The following is a 21,668-nucleotide window of genomic DNA, read 5'->3' on the forward strand; positions in this document are numbered from 1 at the left end:
GATGAGAAGATATGTGCTCCCGCTACTTATGTGTAAATTCTGCATATTTTAAACCTGCATTAATTGATATGGTTGATGAGAACAGTGAGAGATTCTTTATATAATGCCATTACTTGTACTTATATTTGTATATATTTTTGTTCATATTGTGTATATATATATATATATATATATATATATATATATTAGAGTATTCTTATATTCTATACACATTTCTGTTTTTCGCACTTCTGGTTAGATGGTTTACTGCATTTCATTGTCTCAGTACTTGTGCGATGATAATAAAATTAAATCAAATCTCCATCACTGTAAACAACAACCCCAACGATTTAGTGCAACAATTTGGTAAAAGCCCAATTAGCAAATGAGAAACATCGTTATTGTCCTCTTATGCACACTCCTGTTTGTGCCAGAGTTTTCCTTTTCATCGCTGTGATTACAACCTTCACTTCACTGGTCCCCCCCCCCCCCCCCCCCCCTCCCCCCTCCTATATATATCAGACAAGAGGACACTATTGTCACGCACATACATACTGTACACATGCCCCGCCATATGGAACCCATTCAAGGTCACACCGGGTTACTACCGACCAGCGACTGAAGCTACTCTACTTCTGGCTGAGCAACCCGGGGCCCATTAACCCTTCAGTTGTAAAGCCGACCCCACTCTCTCACTCCACCAATACACTGGAGGTGAATGAGGTGGAGGGAGTGGCTGATTTGCGATGACACATCTTTGTTGGGGCTCCAGAAAGGAATGTGATCCCCTCACACGCACACACACGCTTTGCACTTCACAGCGTCGACAACCACGCAACGCGTCCAAGCTAATGGACTTCAAAGGGCCTTGGAGGCTGGACGGGCGGGGGGGGGGGGGGGGGGGGGGGGACTGGGGAGCAAGGGGTCAGTTATATTAGAGGCGGGGAGGGGAAGCGACGCAGCAGTAAAACAGACACGCTGTTTATGTGAGGGGGAAGATGTAAATGAATGAAAATGCAGCAACAAAGCTGGGAATAAGAAAAATAATAAAAGAAAACCGGCATCATACCAATCTCTAATAAGGCATCCTTTATAAGGGCTTCATAAGACGTAACTAATGGAGTTATTAACAGTTAATGATTCATTTACTAATGCTTTATAGATCAGTTATAAAGGCAACTACTAAGAGCATGTTTTGGTTAGTCAGGTTGTGAGCTCCCATTTCCGTAATGCTTTATATTGCATTTCTAAGAAGTATAATAACATTTAACACATGGTTTATAACACACATTACATTACATTTAACACATGTATTTAACACATTTAATACATGTAACAGTGATTAGGGCTGTGTTATTCTAACATTAAAAACACTTTAAAATGTCCTTATATCTGCTTATAAGTGCATTATAATGTGTTACAAACTATCAAAAAATATTAAAAGAATTACTTATTTATTAATAGATTACCAACATCCATAACTGCATTATTAACTAAAAGAAAGGAGAAACACCTTCCAATTCACAACCTGGCAGCCCTGAATTTTCATTATATTAATGGATTTTAATTGATATAATAGCATTTATTAACCATTAGCAAAGCCATTAGTTACAATGTATGTACCTTTTTTAAGGGTGCCTTATTAATAAGTAGTTCTGGACAATTTACGATATTCTTCTAATATATAGCCTTCTTAGAAAGACAGTGTCCGTTTCATTTTCGCCATTTTTTTTTTTTACCTCTGTGGGTTTGTCTGAGATGTGATAAAGCTCTGACTGACAGTTACACAGCGACACACTGACAGACGTGCGTAATGAAGAAGAAATTCACGGGGCATCGGTTCAAACACGGCTCAGATTGAGCCTCTGTGTCGCTCGAATAGGAATACGGGACCCTTGTGAGGCCTTAGCTGCCAGTTAATGTTGGATGACATACAGTCCACTGTATGTGGAGCATATGGGGACAGTCTGGAGAGCAGGCTGACTTACCATGTGGTAGTTGATGATTTCCTGGAGGCTTTCACCACACTTTTCCAGGCACTCCTGCAAAGGACAAAAAGCACATAATAGCATCATAATACACTGTATAAAAGAAATGGGGTCAGAACAGCTGCTGTATTTGCATCTGAGAGTAAAAGAAGCAAATACAAACCGTCAAAAGCTGAAACCAAAATCTAAACGGCAGTATATGAAAATAACTGTAATGCTAAATTTGAGCTGGTTAATGTCACTTGAGTTTAACTAGAGGATTTCTTCTCTTGAACTTTAAACAGGACAAGAAACTATAATTGCAGGTCTGTTTCAGTTTCTTTCTCTTTTTTCTTTTTTTCTTACAATGGAAACTACAAAAATACGAACAAGACTTTAATAAGAAACTCTCAATTAGTGTTACGGTTGAAGCCAAGAAGGCTTTTAATAGTACTTAACGTCAGCAGCAATGAAACAGTCCAAGACGCTGGTTCTGCGAGCCGAGCCAGAAGTAAGTTTCCAGACCGCATCTGATGCTCACTTTACTAATCTGTTAGTAATCAGGTTTACTCACACACACACTCAGAGCTGTAAGGCTAACACCCAGAGAGGAGGAAAGTCCCAATCCCCGGGAGACAATTACTTTAACGGTCAGAAAAAACTATGACGAATAAAACCACAATAAAAAGGCTATAATGTTTCAAACAGAGCTGCGAGATGAAACGACTTGCACTCGTCGGAACCTCACCGAGATCGTCTCATCCTTCTTGCACTGCTGAGACAAATCCCGGATGCCGTTGACGAAGAGCTTGTTGGCGCTGACGTACGCCTTCCCTGCTTCAATCATCCCACTGCATAGCTTCACCAGCTGTGGAGGAGAGACACACGAATGAAGGCATCACTCTCACCACACCTCATATTAGCATTAGCTGGGCCGTTATCACTGCGAGGACACTGAGAACATGTTTGCTGTGTAGTTTTTGGGAATTTGTTCTATTTTTTAGGCTCATCTGTTAACATCTGGTTGGTTATCTTTTGTTTTTTTTTCTGCAAAGTCTCACTTCCTCCCAGCTGCTAACCAGACACAAGACTGAGCCATTCGTTCAATTAGTTTAAAGGATGCTTATTTGCTTCCTTGAGTTAGATGAGAAGGTCGAAACCCTGTGTTTTCCACACAGACTTCACTTGGGCAGGCCACCCAGGTATAGCAATGGCTGCCAAAGTATATTTGGCGACACATTAGCATTTTTGCAAAATTTTGCATTTGTGCTGGAACTGTCACAGAGCAGGGCGAGAGTCGTATCGATCTTCTTATCTAACTTTCATCAAGAAAGAGAATGAGTGTTTTCCACAAAATGTCAACCTAATCCCTTTATCCCCATTTAGCGTTAGCGACGCCTCGAGCTAAATGCTAAACGTATAATGATATAATGTCTTACTTTGTTCTGTATCACTGTCTTTTTGTCAACTTTTAATTGCACCAATAAACAATAAAATAAAATGTGATAGAATTTGGCGTTTAGTGTGTAATGTAGTTAAAAGCTCCTTGAAATATGGATTCCTGATAAGTTTCCCCCCCTTTATGGTCTAATGTTAAACTCTGCAATAGGATTAGATCAGAGTCACTCATTAAACTTCTCCACAGTCCTCCTGAGTTAAGAACAGCAGTCCATGGTGTTGAATTGAACTGGTTTTAATCCTCGAGCAAATGGGAGATGTGGATCTTTAATGCAGAGCTGAGTGGAAATGCACAGGACCGTGGTGGAGGTTTCCAACACTGACGACAGTAAAGAGGAGAACGGACTAATCCAGGCTCTCACAGACACCGTAATTCAATGTCAAAGGGAGCAGATGGACCGGTGACACGAGCATTACAGGAAAAAAAAAAACATCTGGCTGCCTCATCAAGCCAGTGTGAGTGCCACGTCATGGTTCAGCGAACCTCGGCTGAACTTTTCAACATGGCCGAGCGACATTACGCTTTCCATTACGCTTCCCATGATGCCGTCAGTGGAGTCTAGCAACGTTAGCGTGGGATTAGGCCCTGCAGAGCACCGTAATGCTGGTGACGAGCAGCTGAGCGTAATGGGCAAACTGTGTTTAAAGTCTGTTGCAACAAGATATGCTGTGACAGAATATGGAGAAATAACAAACCAGCATTCCTCCTTTTTAGCCATTTTTCATCCACTATAGTAATACTGTGTGAAATACCCTCTGAAAACCAAAACCATTAATGTGCCAAAGCCCGTTTCCCAGAACTGAAAAATAACTCACAATTATTTCCAAAACAATTCAAGGCTCGTTAATTTAATACCTGCAGACCGAACATACCAAATATGTCCAGAGTTGGATGCTGGTACGACCAACTTAGGCAAAAGCTTAGAGCGCGACGGAACTGGAAGCGTGCACAACGGCTTTGGGAACAAATAAATAGGAAGAAATAAACAACGCTAATGCAGAATATGGAGGCAAAGAGAACGTTTCCAGTCATTAATGTTCACTTGTGTTTCCAACTTGTTGGCAGAACTCTTCAAAGTCTTGAGTTAATTTATGCACATCTGGTACAACATACCTTTATTAATTACTGAATCTAAAACTTGTGACACAGCACTGAGATGGTTATTGACATTATTTTGTGCACTGGTGGGTTTTCCCCCAAACATTCAAAGATGAAACAGAAGAGAGGCAGAATATAACAAATATTCAAATTCAAATATTTTTTAAACATTCATATGAGGACAGTTTAGGTATTTTATTATTATTTCTGCAGCATAAATGAAGATTGATATGTTGCATATGGACTTAAGACTTAAGGCTTTTCATATGTGTTCTAAGATTTAAATGTATTATGAACATATTCATAACATAAAGAACATGGCTTGTACAATAGTCACATTAACACCTGTGTCATTGAACAGGTCACAGTATGTAATATTAAGGCATTAGGTGTCTGTATTAAAAAATATTATTATTATTACTATTCATTTTAAACTTATTACTATTATTATTAAATATTTTTTTGAAAGCAATACTTAAAAAGCACGACCGTAGTTCTCCCTTGAACACATATACTGTTTTGTAATGTACTGTTGCATTTTCATACAAAACCATAATGGCTAAAAAATATGATCACTGTTCTCTTTAAACCTCTGGCCACACCTCCAACAGTGATGTCACAGCAGGTGTTTATCCTTCAGGTGCAATTTAGAACCAGGCTGGCACAGAGTTGAAGCTGAAGGGCAAATTCGGCACAGATGCCACTCCGCCTGATCTCAACTGACGGCTTGTAGAGCAAGAAATGTACCAACAACATGAGTTAGGATGGCTGAATACATTTTTATTTTTTTTATTTAAACCTGGCCAAGACAGGTCTCCCACAATATAAATGGTCAACCACAATATAAATGATATTGTGGTTGTATTGACTTTAAATGTTGGCCTGAACTACATGTTAGAATGTGTTACCCTATTTGATACAAGCATTTTTTATAGTATAATTTTGTTTATGTATATAACACTTTTAAAGACAGAAGTAACAAAGTGCTTTGTAGGAAGAAGGAAATATGAAAGTAAAAGGCGTAAAATAAGGAGAAAGCAAAAAAAAAAACAAAAAATGTGTTCTGATTTAATGTCCATTTCTATAATACATTATATAATCTGCTTATAACACTGTATAATTACAGTTTTATTAGGATACTTGTTGTTATGATTACTGCTATAAAGCATTACAAATATTTATAAGTGCTTATAACTTAAGTAATTATAAAGCATTCATTACTAATTAATAAAAAGTCTGTTTATAATGCATTATACACATGAGCGTCATAGTGAGTGTATAAATAGCTTCACAAGACCAGCTGGACAAGGAGATAAAGGGCTACTGGCGGTCAAATGTCTTACCTTATCTAGTTTTGCCTCAATCTCCACGACCTCCGTCTCCACTTCATCAATATTTGCCCTGAAAAACAAAAAGCAAGAGAAGCTTTTAAAGCATGTGAGGAAATGTGTTACTGGATGACTGAAAGAAATCGCATTAAAGTCATTTATCTCATTTGGAAAACAGCCGTTGAACAATCTGCGTGTGATTTCCCACGTTCTCAGAAAGCATGAAGTCGCTCCATAAATCTGTGAATGACTTATGGAGATTTTTTGCACGGAGCCAAACCCAGACATGTTCGAGCAGCAGCAGGCGAGAGTTTGGGGGAGCTTTAAGTGAGCGAGACGCCGTCCTGGGAGCAGTTCAGCTCTGTCAAAACAAAGTGACAGACGAGGTCTCCACACGTGAGAGGGAACATGGCTGTCTGGCACATCCCGAAAACCCCAATCCACCGACTTTCACTGTCAACACCACCGCCGCTAATACCACACCCAACCGCACCACAGACGGAGGTGTGATTTACACCCAGAGGCTCACAGCTGCATGACGTGGCCCCTAAACGCACCACTCCCCAGCTTCCCCACATGCTGGTGTCAATAACGCGAGTACAATGAACAGATCTATATCGCCTCGATAACCTGCTGCTCATCCTGCTAGTATCTGCTTCCTGCTGCACAGTGGGGCATCATAGGAGTATAAATATGATAATAGTCAGCCGTAGTCATATACAGTCACAGCTCTGCATACCTCAACCACATATACGGACAGTCCACCACTTCGACACAGACCTAAACATCCACAACAGCAGACATTCATGTTCCCCAGAGGACGCATCTTAATGAATTTGGTGATCCTCTGACTTTTCATATAACGGGGATTTGGTACATAACTGCTTGGTGCCCAGAGGATAAACTGTAATTACTTTAGAGATCCCTTGAGTTTGGTTTATGACATGCAAATCTAATGACTTCCCATCAGCCTCAGATGTAGATATTTAGTGCTAATTAGAACATGTCAGCTAGTTCGGTCTTGTTTTCATTGGTTACATTTTTGTCTCTTTTTGTAATTCGTCACTTCGTCCATCTTATACCGTGGTGACGCCGACTCGGACTGCGAGGAACCTGGGTGTGACCCTGGATGACCAACTGTCATTCTCGGCAAACATTTCATCCGTTAAACGCTCCAGCAGATTCCTGCTCTACAACATCAGGAGGATTCGTCCCCTTCCTCACTGACGAGACGGCGCAGGTGCTAATCCAGGCTCTTGTCATCTCCCGCCTGGACTGCTGCAACTCTCTACTTGACATCAGACCTCTGGAGATTGTCCAGAAAGCTGCAGCTCGCCTGGTGTTCAGTCGGCCCAAGTTCTCCCACACAACTTCCTTTCTCTGTTCTCTACACTGGCTACCTGTAAGAGCTCACATCCAGTTTAAGACTCTGCTGCTAGCCTACAGGGCAGTGAAAGGAACAGCTCCTTCCTATCTCCAGGACATGGTCAAGCCCTACACCCCCGGCCGACCACTTCGCTCTGCTGCCTCGGGGCGATTGGTTGCCCCGTCGCTCAGAGGTCCCTGCGGCCGATCGACCCGGTCACGGCTGTTTTCTGTCCTGACCCCACAGCGGTGGAATGAACTCCCCACTGACGTCAGGACAGCAGAGTCGCTGCCCATCTTTCAGCGCAGGCTCTTCAGGAAGTGCTACCCTGAGCCTTCCACTTAGCACTTAGTATTCATACTAGTTTGTTGCACTTATTGTATTCGTATTACTTTGTTGCACTTATTGTATTCGTATTACTTTGTTGCACTTATTGTATTTGTTTGTTTCTGCACTGTACTTTGGCTCTGCTTCATGCTCTTAGATGATTGTTTGAAAAAGGAAATGTACTTATGACTTCTGGTGACCAGTGGATCTCTTGAATACCTGTGTTGAATACACTTATTGTATGTCGCTTTGGATAAAAGTGTCTGCTACATGACTGTAATGTAATCTTTGTTTTTTGACATAATATATATTCGTCACAGTTCTTTTTTGTTACTTTTCATTTGGATTTTGTCTTGTTTCCTCTTTAAAAAATTGGTCATCAACAAATATCATTCGTCATTATTTTTCGTTGACATCATCAACATCTGACAAGCGCTTTTGAAGAAATATACTGGCAGCAGGGATAGTTTGGGTGTTTTGAAGTGAAGTTGTATGAGGTGCTTATCTATAGTAAGTGTAATACCTACAAATGCAGATAGATGAGGGTCAGCATGCCCCGAGTATGGAGCAGCAAAACGTATTTTAGTCACCTTAAAATAGGCTCACCTACTAAAATCAATATCTGTTTAAGTGTACACTATATTTAGAATATTTTCACCGCTTTATCTTGCCGCCAAACAGCCTTTTCCGACGGGTAACTGAACTGAATGTGAAACTGATCTAAGCTTTCCTCAAAGTGATATTGATTTTTTTAGGAAGATCTTACTTTTAGGTGGCTAAAATACGTTTTTCTTAATTAAGACTAGTTTCCCCATTGGATATCAATGAAAAACAAATCACAGCACCACACACACACACACACACACACACACACACACACACACACACACACACACACACACACACACACACACACAGCAGCTCCGTGATGAGAGTATCTGTGGCATATATCGGCCACAGCTGGCAGGATATAAAACTTGTATCTCCGTCTCATCTCTTTCTCGCTGGCCTTGGGTGGATTAGCCTGCTTGGCCGAGGCTGCAGAGAGCTCAGGGGACGGGGGAAGGCACGTGTTCTCATACTCCCCTCCACCCCCGCAGCTCCTACTCTCACCATCTCCTTTTATAAGGATCTGAGGAAGTGAAGGGGGGGATACTCCGGAGAGGAAGTATCTCTCAAAAGCTCCAACTCATGCAAAATGGAAACATACATTACTAAAATAATCAATACCATATTATTCCACATGTGGACGTGTGTTATGGCAACCTCAACTGATCTCCTGCTGAACAGCCTTCGGCCAACCACACCCAGGGATAACGTTGCTGTGAGCAAAGCTGTTTTCATTGCTGATGTCATTTTCGAAACTGCCCTTTTTATATGCGATAATGCGGAGCTTAGCGAGCTCTCGCTTTTCAGGAGGCTCGTTCTCCTCACGCCTTTCCGCAGCCACGCTGATCTTAAAATGTTATTTTAATATTCGATTTTCAAGCGTCTACAGATACCCAACAGTTTGTGAATGACCTACTTAAATTTGCTAAAAGCAGACGCAGAGATGTCTGCAGCACTTTTGAATATGATGAAGGTTTCTTCCAACTTTTGTAAAACTTGCCATTAAAATATTTATTTAATGGACTACAATTGTGGCTTTGTACATTTTAACGTCCAGATCTTCCTGCTCTCAATTCATACCACTGTGTTATAAATATCAACGTGCAGAGACTTCAGACATGCTTTAAATGGTTATTCAAGGTTTTTTGTGGACTATTGGTATTTTATTTTAGCCTATTTTATTCATTTCCTTGCTTGAGCTGAAACTGTTCGTTAGTCTTGCGGTGCGCACTTTGATGGACCTGTAGAGCTTTCCAGAGGGCGGTGAGAAGGGTCCTTTTAAGATGCAGGTTGCCTTCCGCAGGCAACGGGATCTACTCTGCGTTGCTCATGAATGCAACTGAACAAGTGGCTCAACGCAGCGACAGCCCAGCTAACTGTTCCAGATGTGCGGAACCCCCCCACCCTCCCCTCCAGGCTGTAAACCCCCCCCCCCCACACTGCCCTGTCTCGCTGCACATGCCTCCCATAATGGATGCACAGTTTCCCCCGGGCACGTAGCCACAGCAACCATCTCCTAAGTGGGCCGGAGAGGTCCCCGATGTGCTTGTGAGTTGACCCTTATTCACACCACAGAGAGCAGGGAAGCTAAGTAGATAATAACCTCACTCACAGCGCAGCTACCGTGACAAGAGATGACCATCCTCGCACCATTAAAACCTCATCAGGAGACTATTCAACAGCAATAAGGCAACAACTCAATACTTTTATGTACTTTTATGTCCAGGCAGATTGAGGTTACATGCCCCTGTTTGTGTGCAGAATTAAGCTGGAATCATTTATGTGACATGGAACAGTGCATTTAAGAAAGTTAAAAACATCATTAAGGCTGGGATTGTGCTGAGCAAGCTGCAGCTTTGGTGGTTTCTACATGCTGACGGTGTGCCGTTTACTGGCCCGGAGTCGCAGAACACCTCCATTGCTCTTCAATTCATGAACCACCGCACGTCTTAACTAGTTTCACATGATGTTTAAGGTTAAAGCATTTTGATATGTTTAAATAAAATAACATTTTGTCCATGCTGGCATTTTTGTGGAGTGTGAACTGTGACTTTCTGAGGTTCAGCCAATATCGTCTCAGAGAAAATGTTTCTATTATTCCAGTAAGCAGTGGCAAGAAAAAGTATTCAGATTCCTATCGCTAAAAGTAGCAATGGCACTTTGTAAAAATACTCAATTACAGGTAAAAGTCCTGCTGTGAAAATGTAACCCAAGTCATGTACATCATCAAAATTTACTTTAAAGGAAAAGTAATTTTTTTGCTTTTTCTTTTATTTAATTTTCATATTTTCTAAAGCTTGTTATATGTTTTGTATGTAAAATATGAATCTATAAAGTAACCAGTAACTAAAGCTGGCAACAAAATTTAAGGTAAAATATTTTTCTCTGATATTTGTGGAGTACACGTCTAAAATAGCATGAAATGGAAATACTTCCTCTTTTATATCAGTACCTCAAAGTACAGTATTTGTGGCTTGGCTGCTGTGTGTGAGCTGGATGGCTGAGAGGGATGCAGGTGAGCCCGGAAGCCCCGGAGGGTTGTGTTTTAGAGGGTGAATCCCGGCAGAACAGCCTGGTGGTCTGGAGGGAGAACGAGCAGGTGGGATGCTGAGGAGGGAGCCAACACTGGGTCCAGGTAGTGACCCCGAAAATACAGCCGTGGCCGCCCCCAAACCACACCGCCAGCTGGGGCACACCGACTAAACCTACAGCCGGCGAATTAGCCAATGAGTGATGCAGCCATGTCGGCTTACTCTCATCTCCCTCTGCCAGCATACAAATGAGAACAGCTGTAGAGCAGACGACATGCTAGCTTCAAGTGATCCTCAGCAATCAGCAGACTGTTTGATATCAATGTGCTGTTTGCTCTTCATCATCTTTAATCTTAATTCAAAGCCTGCCAGAGAAGGCTTCATCAGTGTGGAGAGTTCGGGAGGCTACAGAGGGGACAGGAGGTGGAGTGGAGTGGAGGAGGGGGAACCAAGAGGTTGGAGACTGGGGGGAGGGGGGGGTGGCCCCGTCTGTCTGAGGGCCCCATTGTGAGAAAGACACTTCCTGTCTGGAGAGATGGCAGCATTTTGTTGTACTATTGATTGCTTTAGTGTCCTAATTGAGGCTGGATTGCAGAGATGGATGGCTGACTGGAGGGGGTTGGGATGAGCATATCTTCAGCTACAGTGAACAGCAGCTCAAGTTATTCTTAGCTGCCTGGCTCCTGATGCTCCCTTGCACTGCCCAGCTCTCCTCCTCCTCCTCCAGACCACTACATGAACTAATGCAGGGTCGAGGAGGCACCCCTGGCTATGCAATGCCTAGTAATCCTACCCAGTACATTTTCAGAGTCACTCATAAATATCTTACCTCCCCAAACACTTAACCATAACTGGGCACAGCAAGCCTGTCAAGCTTTGGATGTAGTCATATTTAGAGCAATATTTTTTTAAAGCTTTTCCAAAACCAAAGCTAAAAGAGCCAAAATTGGGGGCGTTTACACTCCAGCAACCGCAACCAAGACAGCAGCATCTCATTTACCAAATACACTGGTTGGTGTTCATCCTCAAAGCCTTTTTCTCTTGTAACAATAACTTGAAAAGATACTCTTTGGAAAGATGAACAAGCTTCCATGTCTTCTACATGGATCATTAGCTGGTGAGGATCTCGACTTTTCGCCTTTGTAGCTTCAGCCTCGATATCATGTATAGGCATGAAGACATACATGATTAAAACGCCCGTTACAGGATTCTCTTATTGATATGAGTTAGCTGGAAACACAATAAAGACAATAACAGTACAAGTGCAGGACAGTATAATAACACAACAGACTGTAACTCATGACACTTAATTGGCAAGCTAGCTATAACTGATAAAAGGTTAAATTAATGGTTGCTGGCAAGAAATAAGAAGTCTGCTTTTGTCTACCTCTGCCTGGTTAATGTCACTGTTATCACTGTATGTGCCGTGCAAAAACAGAAAGCTTGAAGGGGAGGGGCTTAGCGAACAGTCAGTTACTGCTACAATAGCTCATTATGACCTCCAAAGAATCCAGTTGGCGCCACATTCACATCACGATCCGAATAATCTAAGAATTATACCGCCCCATAATCTGTCGTAACCCAATCCTCCTGCATTTAAGGTGCAGAGGGAGTTCAAATGTCTCCCGTAATACTCTCCCCAACATGTGCTCAAAGCCCTGACTATTGTTTCACGAGCCCAGGCTTTTATCTCCGCTTGAGAGCTTAGATGTGTTCCTCAGCCTGCTCTCTGTTCCGAAAGAGCCGAGAGCTCGGGCCGCACCGTAAACACACGCTCACATTTCTGCACCAGTCTGTCGCGCGCCGCTGTCGCTGCATTAACTTCAAACCCTCTTCAACAACGCACATCTGCACTAATGGCCTCACAGAAGTGACACATCTCCTGCAGCAATAATTACTCATTTATGCCTCTATTACAACACGCTGGAGGCCGTAGCATTAGGCCACATCGATTTAGCTGCACGTGCTGGATGGGTGCTATCCATCAGGATAGGCTAACATGTAGGTCTCATGTGCTGTCGTATATTAACGCCTTGTTGCTCTTCTACAAGTGGAGGACGGTGCTCAGCTCCCCATCCCCCCCCCCCCCCCCTTAAGATGGCCTACAGTGCCAAACATGTGTGTAGCCAAAACAGCTGAGTGGCAGCCATTGACCAAACCCTGTTTCTACAGCAACATTCATCCGCAGACGATGCCTCCGCAGCCCACCCACCCACTCATTCAGTGGACTTAATACTGAGACCACCAACACTCCCCAGCAGACTATTTCCTCACGGGGGCCTCGAGTGTCTGATCTCTGCAAAGTGTGAGAAGAAACCGTCTGGTGTCGAGTTCAGGAGAGGACGGGACCTTCCAACCTTTTGGGGTCACACGGTTTCACATTAGTGCTGAAATAAATCAATCTACAGAAAAGTAATTGAATGCAATGTCAACGAGTGATCATTTTATGTAATTTTATTAACATGAACTGGTTCCTGCTTCTCAATTATGACTTTGGTTGGACCAAAAAAAAGACATTTTAAGAATTAATTGAATGTAATAATTGATTGATGAAAACAATCATTCATTGCAGCCTTATTTTACAAGTAGAAAGAAACAGAAATAATGATAATGTGTTGGGTTTATAATGATTGTTTTCATTATTCCCTTAATCAATTTATATTTCAAGTTCTATAAAATGTCACAAAATAGTACAAATTGCTCGTTTTGACTAACACTATATTAAATGTACAATCACAGAAGACATAGGACTTAAATAATTAACCAATTATTAAAACAGCAGTTGAATATTTTTGTCAGTGGACTAATATATGAATAAAATAATTATTTATTTTAATATCATTAAAGATCTTTCAAATCTGAGCCAGACAAAACAAGAGATTTGTTAGTTTCTCAATAATATAAATTTTTCACTACATTCGGACATTTTCTAGATTAAACAATGAATGGATCATCAATCAATCATTTAATTTGTAGCATTTCAGAAAATAGGAAGGAATATACCCGTCACAAGTAACCAGAGCCCATTGAGATGCCTTAAAACGACTTGTTTTGTCGGACAGACAAAAATAAAACATGATTTACTTCACTCATTATCTTAGAGAGTGTGTCCGATGTCCTGTCGTCTAAATTTGCCAGGATGAAAGCCGAACCCCTCACTGCTCTGAAGGCTCTCAGCAACTGAATCAACAGTAACGCGCCCAACTGCCATCTGACGGAGCTTTTCCTCGTGGAGAAGCCCCCAAAAAACCTGGTCTATTTCAGCAGGAGGACACAGGACACAGGACTGTCACAGCAATGAAAAGCCTTGTGAATCACTAACAAGGACAGAGACTCATGGACCGCTATGTCTGCATGAAAACTTGCCGCCTCACGGTAGCATGCCTCCGCCAAACAGTCTCAAATGTCACCACACTAAAATTGCTATAATTAGCATATGACTTCCTAGTTATGGCCCAAAAACGTGTCACAGTGACCTTTGACTACCACATTCTAATCATTTCATCCTTCAGTCCAGGATGGATTTGTGCCAAATTCAAAGAAATTCCCTCCAGGCGTTCCTGAGATGACGTGTTCACGAGAATGGGACGCAGACATAGTGGATCTCCTGCAAGGCATTCAAAAAATAATTATGCAGGAGGGTTAAAATTAACTCTACTAACCTAATTCTGCACAGTTTTGTTTTTGCCGAAAAAGCGTCTGAAATGCAAATGGCATTAGAGACGGTGTCATAAAATAGATATACATGCATGCCTCATTTTTTCAGTAGCAATTTTCCAGCATTGAAGTCACTCTTGTGTTTCACTAAATTCAGTTCAGAGCAGCAGACGTCTCCTGTATATTGAGATTATGAGAGCCATCTGGGACTTGTGTCACAAAGCTATAGATTAGACAGTTAGCCAGATATCTTTGGGATTAATTCAGGTTTTCTACATGCATTTTAACATCCTTTTATTTGTGATAACTCATTATTCTCTACCTTCTATTTCTATTAATTATTTCTTTAAAAAAATAAAAAAAAATACTCACGTAATACTTCTGAACATGGTGAAAATGCCCAATGTATATTTACCATTTAAAGCTTTCCTTTTCCTTTTAATACCGTATAACATTTCAATAGCCTCTTATTCTATTACGTTGTTATTGTTTGTATTTCACTTTTCTGCAAACAAATTCTTGCTGCACAGCGAGTATCACAGTTTCATTTAATGTCATATTAAGTGCACCATGCTGCATTGATGCTGCATGTAATTAACAACTCTGAATCTTTTACATGAACGAGCCAAATAGGAAAACAAAGAGTGAACTGAGCCAGATGGTCCTCCAATTTCACCAATGTTAACCCAAAGAGAGCCAGAATTAAACATGCTTTGTGATGCAGGGCAACTTCATCAGTGGCTTTGGATAAAATAGATGCAGGACTGTCATCTATCAATATCATCTATTATCCTTTCCAGGGAGAAGACGGGCGCAGCTGTTGTACCAAGTGAGTCAAGTGTACCCATCTTGCCTATAAGCAGCCCAGAGCTCCAAAATCTCATTTTTCACAATGACAGCCTGAAGTCAACAAGGTGTCGGTCCACCAAACCTGAAAGCATGACTCTTTGTTTTTTTGAAATCATACACCTCAGGCTGTCGTTTCCTCTCTGTTAGGATTTCCCCAGGGCCTGAACTTTGGACAGGATGTCAGAAACGTACAGTATGCGCATGTGGAGCTCAGCTGAACACACTGTACCCTGAGAAAATCTCTCATCCAGAGAGTCGTCTGGAATGGAAAGAACAAGAGGGAAAATGTTAAGATTGAATGAGGAGGAAAAAGGGGAACTTGAGTCTGGCTGACAATAGGTATTCCTCTCTCCTGACTGCACACGACCTCTCCAAAATCAACAACCCTGATGTTTTTTCTAACTGGAGAAGATATCTAGTCTGGCGGCAGGTTGAGCGCCTCTACCTTAGATGACCAGTCTGCCTGCTGTGGGTGAACTTTTGCCTGTCTGCTTCCTCCTCCCCCTCCTCCTCCTCCTCCTCCTCCTCCTCCTTGGCCACACCCCTGCCAACCCTCCCTCCTACATGCTTGGCTGTGTGATGCTTCCCTGCCGCCGCAGACCACAGCACATAAATCTTGACGGAGAGAGCAGCCCGAGAGCTTGACGCGTCTCCTCAGGAAGCAGCCCAGAAACGCACGGAAAAAAAAACGAGTCAAAAACACATTTGGTGTTTGTGTTACTTGACGAAGCCGCAGACAGAAGCCAAACATATTTCAAGCTTTTAAAATAAAGGCTTCACTAAATGAAATGATTTTCTGAAGGCCAACACCAATACCCAAAGGTTGATTATTGCCAGTGTTGAATATCTTGATATATGACCGTGACACTTTAATTTTCACAAGACACTTTAACGACCTAGGAAAACCAAAAATAATTAAAAAGTCAACAAATAAAACTGTAAAAAAAAGGAAAAAAATATAATTTAATGCTGGTTTTACTGACTGATTTTATGTAGCTGTGGTCAGACAAGACCCTTAGTTACTTCAGAATAGCACCGCAGGACTCGACAATATCTCATATTTAATAAAAAGGGCCGAATTGGTCTGACAAATAATAAAAATGTTCTTTTCCAGGTTTTATATTTATGTACTCAAAGGAGCTGTGAACTCTCATTGCGTGGCAGAAGATAGAAGCTATGTCAGTCGTTGATCATTGTGATTTCGTTGCATCTATAAAAGTTTAAAAGTGATTGATTTCAAATTATTAAGACTCTTATTAGAAAGGGAAGCTCGGGCAATTTACTTTCATAAAGTTAGTCTTTAATACAATACAAAAAACCCTGAATCCTACATTTCCCATAATGAAACTCAATAACATTTCTCATTGGACTACCATTGGTGGACAAATGTTCACATCGCCTCCAGCCGCCAAGTTCTCAGACTCTACAAAGTCCTCTGCAAAGCCCCAGGAGACATCATGCAACTGTTTTCATAATCTGAGTAGTACTCCTCGTGATGAGTAAACTGATTTTTGCATGAAAATTGGTGGAAAGACCCTTTAAGAAAGGACTGCCTGTATGGAAATAAAGGAGGACAAAAACACATCCGTGTTTTCAAACTGTCACACTTTTTGTTGCTTATCCAAGTACAGAAAGGAAACTTTCACATAAAATCACAATCGCTGGATCAGGCCGTTAAGTGTCCCGTTGGACCTTGAACAACGTACATATTTTCAGAACCTCCCTTGGCAAGAGAAATTCGTTCTGGCGCTGTCCAACGACCAACGGTCTCACAGGCAGTAAAAGCAGCCAAGCAGGCAGGCATTCCTCTGAGTTGGGGATAACATTCCCGTTTTAATATGAGCAGATGAATCTTCACACATGTAGAGAAGGAGAACAGAGACACATTCTTCTGCTGAAACATACAAATCAAACAAGACCTCTACGGCCAAGTTTGCTCCTGCAAAAAACTGCCCTTATAATTGTAGTGATACGGTAGTTTGACATTTTGGGAAATAAACTTACTGAGAGTTAAGGCCTTAACACACCCGGGAATTTATTTTCATGCGATTAATTGGCATGTCAATGTATTTTTTCGAACTGCTGTTTTTGTCATGAGACCCTTCACACAGAACTTGGCTATTATACGGAGCATTTTCAGAGCAACGTTGATTTTTCTGAGCTTTCACACAACGAATAAAGGCATCAACCCATGAAGCCGCGTGGAACGGGTTGAGTTGCGCCAACATTCATGAAACAACAACAACAAGGAGGCACCACAGTCCGAACCAAGACTCCTTTTAACCTTGACAAAGGTAGCGCAGACCTATTCCACTTCTTCCAGTCTTACTTTTCACATTAAAAGCCCTGGACAGATAATATTCGCAACAGCCAGCGGCCGTTTAGCTTAGCTTAGCATAAAGACTGTAAACGGGGAAAAAGCTTTCTTTGTCAGAAAGTAACAAAATCCCGCCAACCAGCACCTCTAACCCAACGTGTTGCTAAGCTAACCACCTGTTGGCTGTGGCTTCATAGTTACCGTACAGACTCTTCTTATTGAAAGGGTATTTCCAAAAATGTTGGACTATTTTTTTCAGTTAATGACACAGAACAGAACAAGACTAAGAGTCTTCAGCTAAGCTAGCAGCTCTGTAAGGCTGTAACTTACTGTAGGTATAGTGGTGTTTTAAACTAAATGCTAACATGCTCACAATGACAATGCTAGCATGCTGATGTGAAGCAGGGATAATGGTTGCCATCTTAGTTTAGCATGTTAGCATGCTAACATTTGCCAGTTTAGCACTAGAGACAGCTGAGCCCGATGGAAATGTGATTTATTTTGCAGATGTTTGGTCATAAACCAAAGTATTGGGCAAATAAAACATCACCAAAGTTACTGCAATTCATTCTGAAGGGAACAATCATATCTGTAAAAAATAGCAATCCCTTCCGTAGTAGATGAGAGATGCACTTAAAAAAACAACATACAAGTCAACCTAATGGCGACACTAGAGGAAAAATCAGGGGATCACCAACGTCAGGGGGATTCATCCTCTGGGGACCACAAATATCGGTACAAAATTTCATGACAATCCATTCAAAAGTTGTCGAGATATTTCAGTCTGGACTGAAGCGGACTGAACGTGAGCATGGCTAAAAAAAACAATATTCAAAGACACTCAGATGACACAATCGTTCACAAACCTCTGGACATTATTCCTCGCCAAAAGTAAATGTACTATCAGCTCTCTCACACTTCACTCCCTCGTGCAAACCTACAGTGGATACTGTGTTTGCCAAACCCTGACTCCTGACCCCGCAGTAACCCTGAGAGTGACCCGACCCCTGGGGAGCGAGCAGCTGCCCTCAGCTCCCCCCGCATGATCTAACTCCAGGCTCAGGCAGCTCAGAGAAGTGGGTTTGCATGCCAACAGAGAAAAACCTGAGCATGTCTCAACTCTTTTGCTTCAGAATAAGGAGAGAGAGAGAGAGAGAGAGAGAGAGAGAGAGAGAGAGAGAGAGAAAGAGAGGCTGCTGCTGACCAAGAGCAACAGCTGAAGTTGTCTTTCCCGCTCTTTTTAAATCCAGCCAGTTCACATTCAAAGCAGTCAGTGCTAACAGATCCACCAAAGCAACATACAGACAGTACTTGTTGTACTGCACTTGAGTAGAAATTTGAGGTATTTGTCCTTTCCTTGAATAATTTCTTCTCATGCCCCTTTATACTTCTACTCCTCTACATTTCAGAGGGAAATATTATTTACAAACAAAACACACAAAGAGATGATAATATATGATGTTTTGTTTTAAATTAAAACTATCCAACAGTAAATACAAGTACAGATGAAATGATTAACATTAATAGGGTGACAGGAAACTAATAAGCACCCTTTTTGAGTAATTGTTCATTCAAAACCTTTTCATGGTTCCAGATGTGAAGATTTGCTTCTTTTTCTATTAGTTATTTTAATTATTTCAAGGTTTGGACTGTTTGGACAAATCAACATTGTGAAGGTGTCACTTAATAATAATAATAATGTTAATTCAAAATGAAAATAATAATTTGCTGGCTTACTTTATGCGAAATAGGTTTTAAAAATGAGCTCCATTTCAACCAACTACAACAGTAAAATCCTGCTCTTACATTAATGCAAGACTAATACTAAACTAAAGATATCATATTTAATAGTATGGCTTCATATACTATAGAAATATCATTCATTACTTTTAACTGTGGGCTTGTTGAACCACTAGCAAAAACACATCTCAACATGAGCTACAACATGATAAAAGGTTCTTTGCCACTGAAGTCATCCACTGAGATTTATTTTCAAATGTCTAAAAGAAGGAAAATTGTTTCCATTTATAACTCGTCTGGTTCTGGGATTTTGTGCAGCAGACAAACGGCAAAACATCTGGATTATCTAATTTTAGCATCTGCTCAGACAGATTGATTTGAGGGTACATGACCCGAGTAAAGTCGGAGTTATTAGCTGAATGTTGAAGCAGAATTGCACATGCTTGAAGTGCACAATTATAAACCAGTAATGTGGCAGGAAGTTTCTCCTGCAATGTTGACGTTAGATCCGTGACGGTTTTCTTTCGTGTCTCAGCCTTTCCACTAATATCTCAAAGCTTTGAATACAGGTCAGCTGTGGAACAGACGTCTTCTGCACAATATCGCCTTTCTTTCTGGAGTCAGGCAGCTGGATATATCTCAATACTGAAAACAGTCATATGAAAGAGCCAAAGTGTCTAAAAGCAACACCTCCCACATGCAAATGAAAACTGTGCATCTTCCCCTGTTGCCTTTAGAACAAGCATCTTTTCAGAGCATTTTGAGCTGTTTAGATTATCATTGTATTGTTCGTCACTATTCTACAATAGAATACAACTATTCTACCCTCTATAGATAAGCACCTTTTATGGCTCTTTTTTGAAGTATTGACAAAAGTATTTCTTCTTGCAGGGCTTTAACTTTCACCATGAACACTGTCAGCTGTAAGAGGGTTAACAAGTCAAACAACCTGGCATATGAATGTAGACTGTGACTGTATGTCCTCTCCAAAAACTGTGAATTTAATTCTGCATTGAAGGACACCAATGTTTAGTGGTTTGTGTACTTGAGCAGTTTTCTACACTCCTAACAGCTTCTGGGGAGCTTTGTGGTTGGAGCTCTATTAGCTGCTAATACATCCACAATCTGTACTGAACACTACAACCCCAGATAGAGGAGATTATAGAGATCAGTTAGCAACAAGTGATGGAGCTCAGTCCAGACAATGAGATAAATCTACTGTGTACAATAAAAACAATGTATTCTGAGAAAACAGACGTTTCTATAAATGCAACCGTCAATTTCAGCGTACAGTATTTACAGTGAATTTGGCAGCAGCCATGTGTCGCTCCCCTTCTGAACTTCCTGCTGTCAGCAAAGTTCTTGGACGCTGAACTGGAATGCATAAAAAGAGACAATGAATGGGAATGCGGCCAGCGGTGAAGTCATTCTGGAAATCGCATAAACAACAACTCCCCCTTTGATATCAACACAGGAAGAAACAACAATCCTACTTTCACCCTCACTTATTTAATGGATCAAACATCTGTGTGAACATAAACCACTGCTGGTGTGATGCAACAGTCTGTAACTAGACTTGACCAAATATCACATTATTGTTTAGTTTTTTTCTAATATACCACAGGATCTTTCTGCTCTTCTTGAGCAAGAACCTGTGAGCTGCCTAAGGGCCGTACAGAAAGGATTTACATTTAAAGTACTGAAACAATTAGCTGGCTATTTAATTACTCAATAAACAAAGGGATTAACTGATGCAAATTTTAACACTAGCTTAATCATCAAAGTAATTTAGCGAGAAAAAAAATGTCAAATTCTTGCTTGTTGATGTTGCTCGTTATATCTTTGTAAAAGTGTTCACATTGAGTAACAGCGCTACAATATCGTCGCAGTATCGATATCAAGGTGTTTTGGTTAAAACTATTGTGATTTTCTCCATATCACCCAGTTCTATTATAGTTTATCCTCTGGGGACCATTTCACGATAATAAATCCGATTGTTGTCGAAGGCATTTCACTAAAACACAAAACTGTCAAACTCCTTGTTTTGCTGGATGAAATGTTGGGATCAGGAGGAACACAGTAGGATTCATCCTCTGGAGAACATGATTGTCTTTGTAAGATGTTTGCATCCAATAGTTATTGAGATGCAAACTTAGCTTCCTGTCTTGTTTTCGGTTTGAACATCGAAGCAATCTGGACTGAGCGGGCCTCTGGTAACAAAAGTCGGATTGCTGCATGATTGTTAAATTTGGCACACAGCACAGAGAAGGCCTTGATATTCGGCTGGATTTGGGCTTTTTCACAAACCAGCTGGGTGTTTACGCCATGCATAATGCAATGCCAACTCCATCCATCCCCCATCAGCTATGGTGGCAGTTGGGGGGAGTCGTGCAATTAGGCCAGCACAGCCCAAGGGGGAATGACACTTCAGACAGGGAGCC

General features: G+C 41.3%; 1 protein-coding gene across 3 annotated transcripts in view; it reads right to left on the reverse strand.

The window, feature by feature from the left end:
• LOC137889275 (arf-GAP with coiled-coil, ANK repeat and PH domain-containing protein 3-like) overlaps positions 1 to 21,668 on the reverse strand; it is a 64,956-nt gene that overhangs the window by 30,437 nt on the left and 12,851 nt on the right. For all 3 annotated transcript variants that reach the window (XM_068733054.1, XM_068733055.1, XM_068733053.1), the window contains exons 2-4: positions 5,847 to 5,904; positions 2,695 to 2,814; positions 1,968 to 2,021 (exon numbers count right to left, since the gene is read on the reverse strand). In XM_068733054.1, the coding sequence (XP_068589155.1) occupies positions 1,968 to 2,021; positions 2,695 to 2,814; positions 5,847 to 5,904 (232 nt within the window). The remainder of the gene's footprint in view (positions 1 to 1,967; positions 2,022 to 2,694; positions 2,815 to 5,846; positions 5,905 to 21,668) is intronic.

This window comes from Cebidichthys violaceus, unplaced genomic scaffold, assembly GCF_023349555.1.
Source record: "Cebidichthys violaceus isolate CVI_PGR_0920_01 unplaced genomic scaffold, fCebVio1.0.p SCAF_6, whole genome shotgun sequence".
Lineage (NCBI taxonomy): Eukaryota > Metazoa > Chordata > Actinopteri > Perciformes > Stichaeidae > Cebidichthys > Cebidichthys violaceus.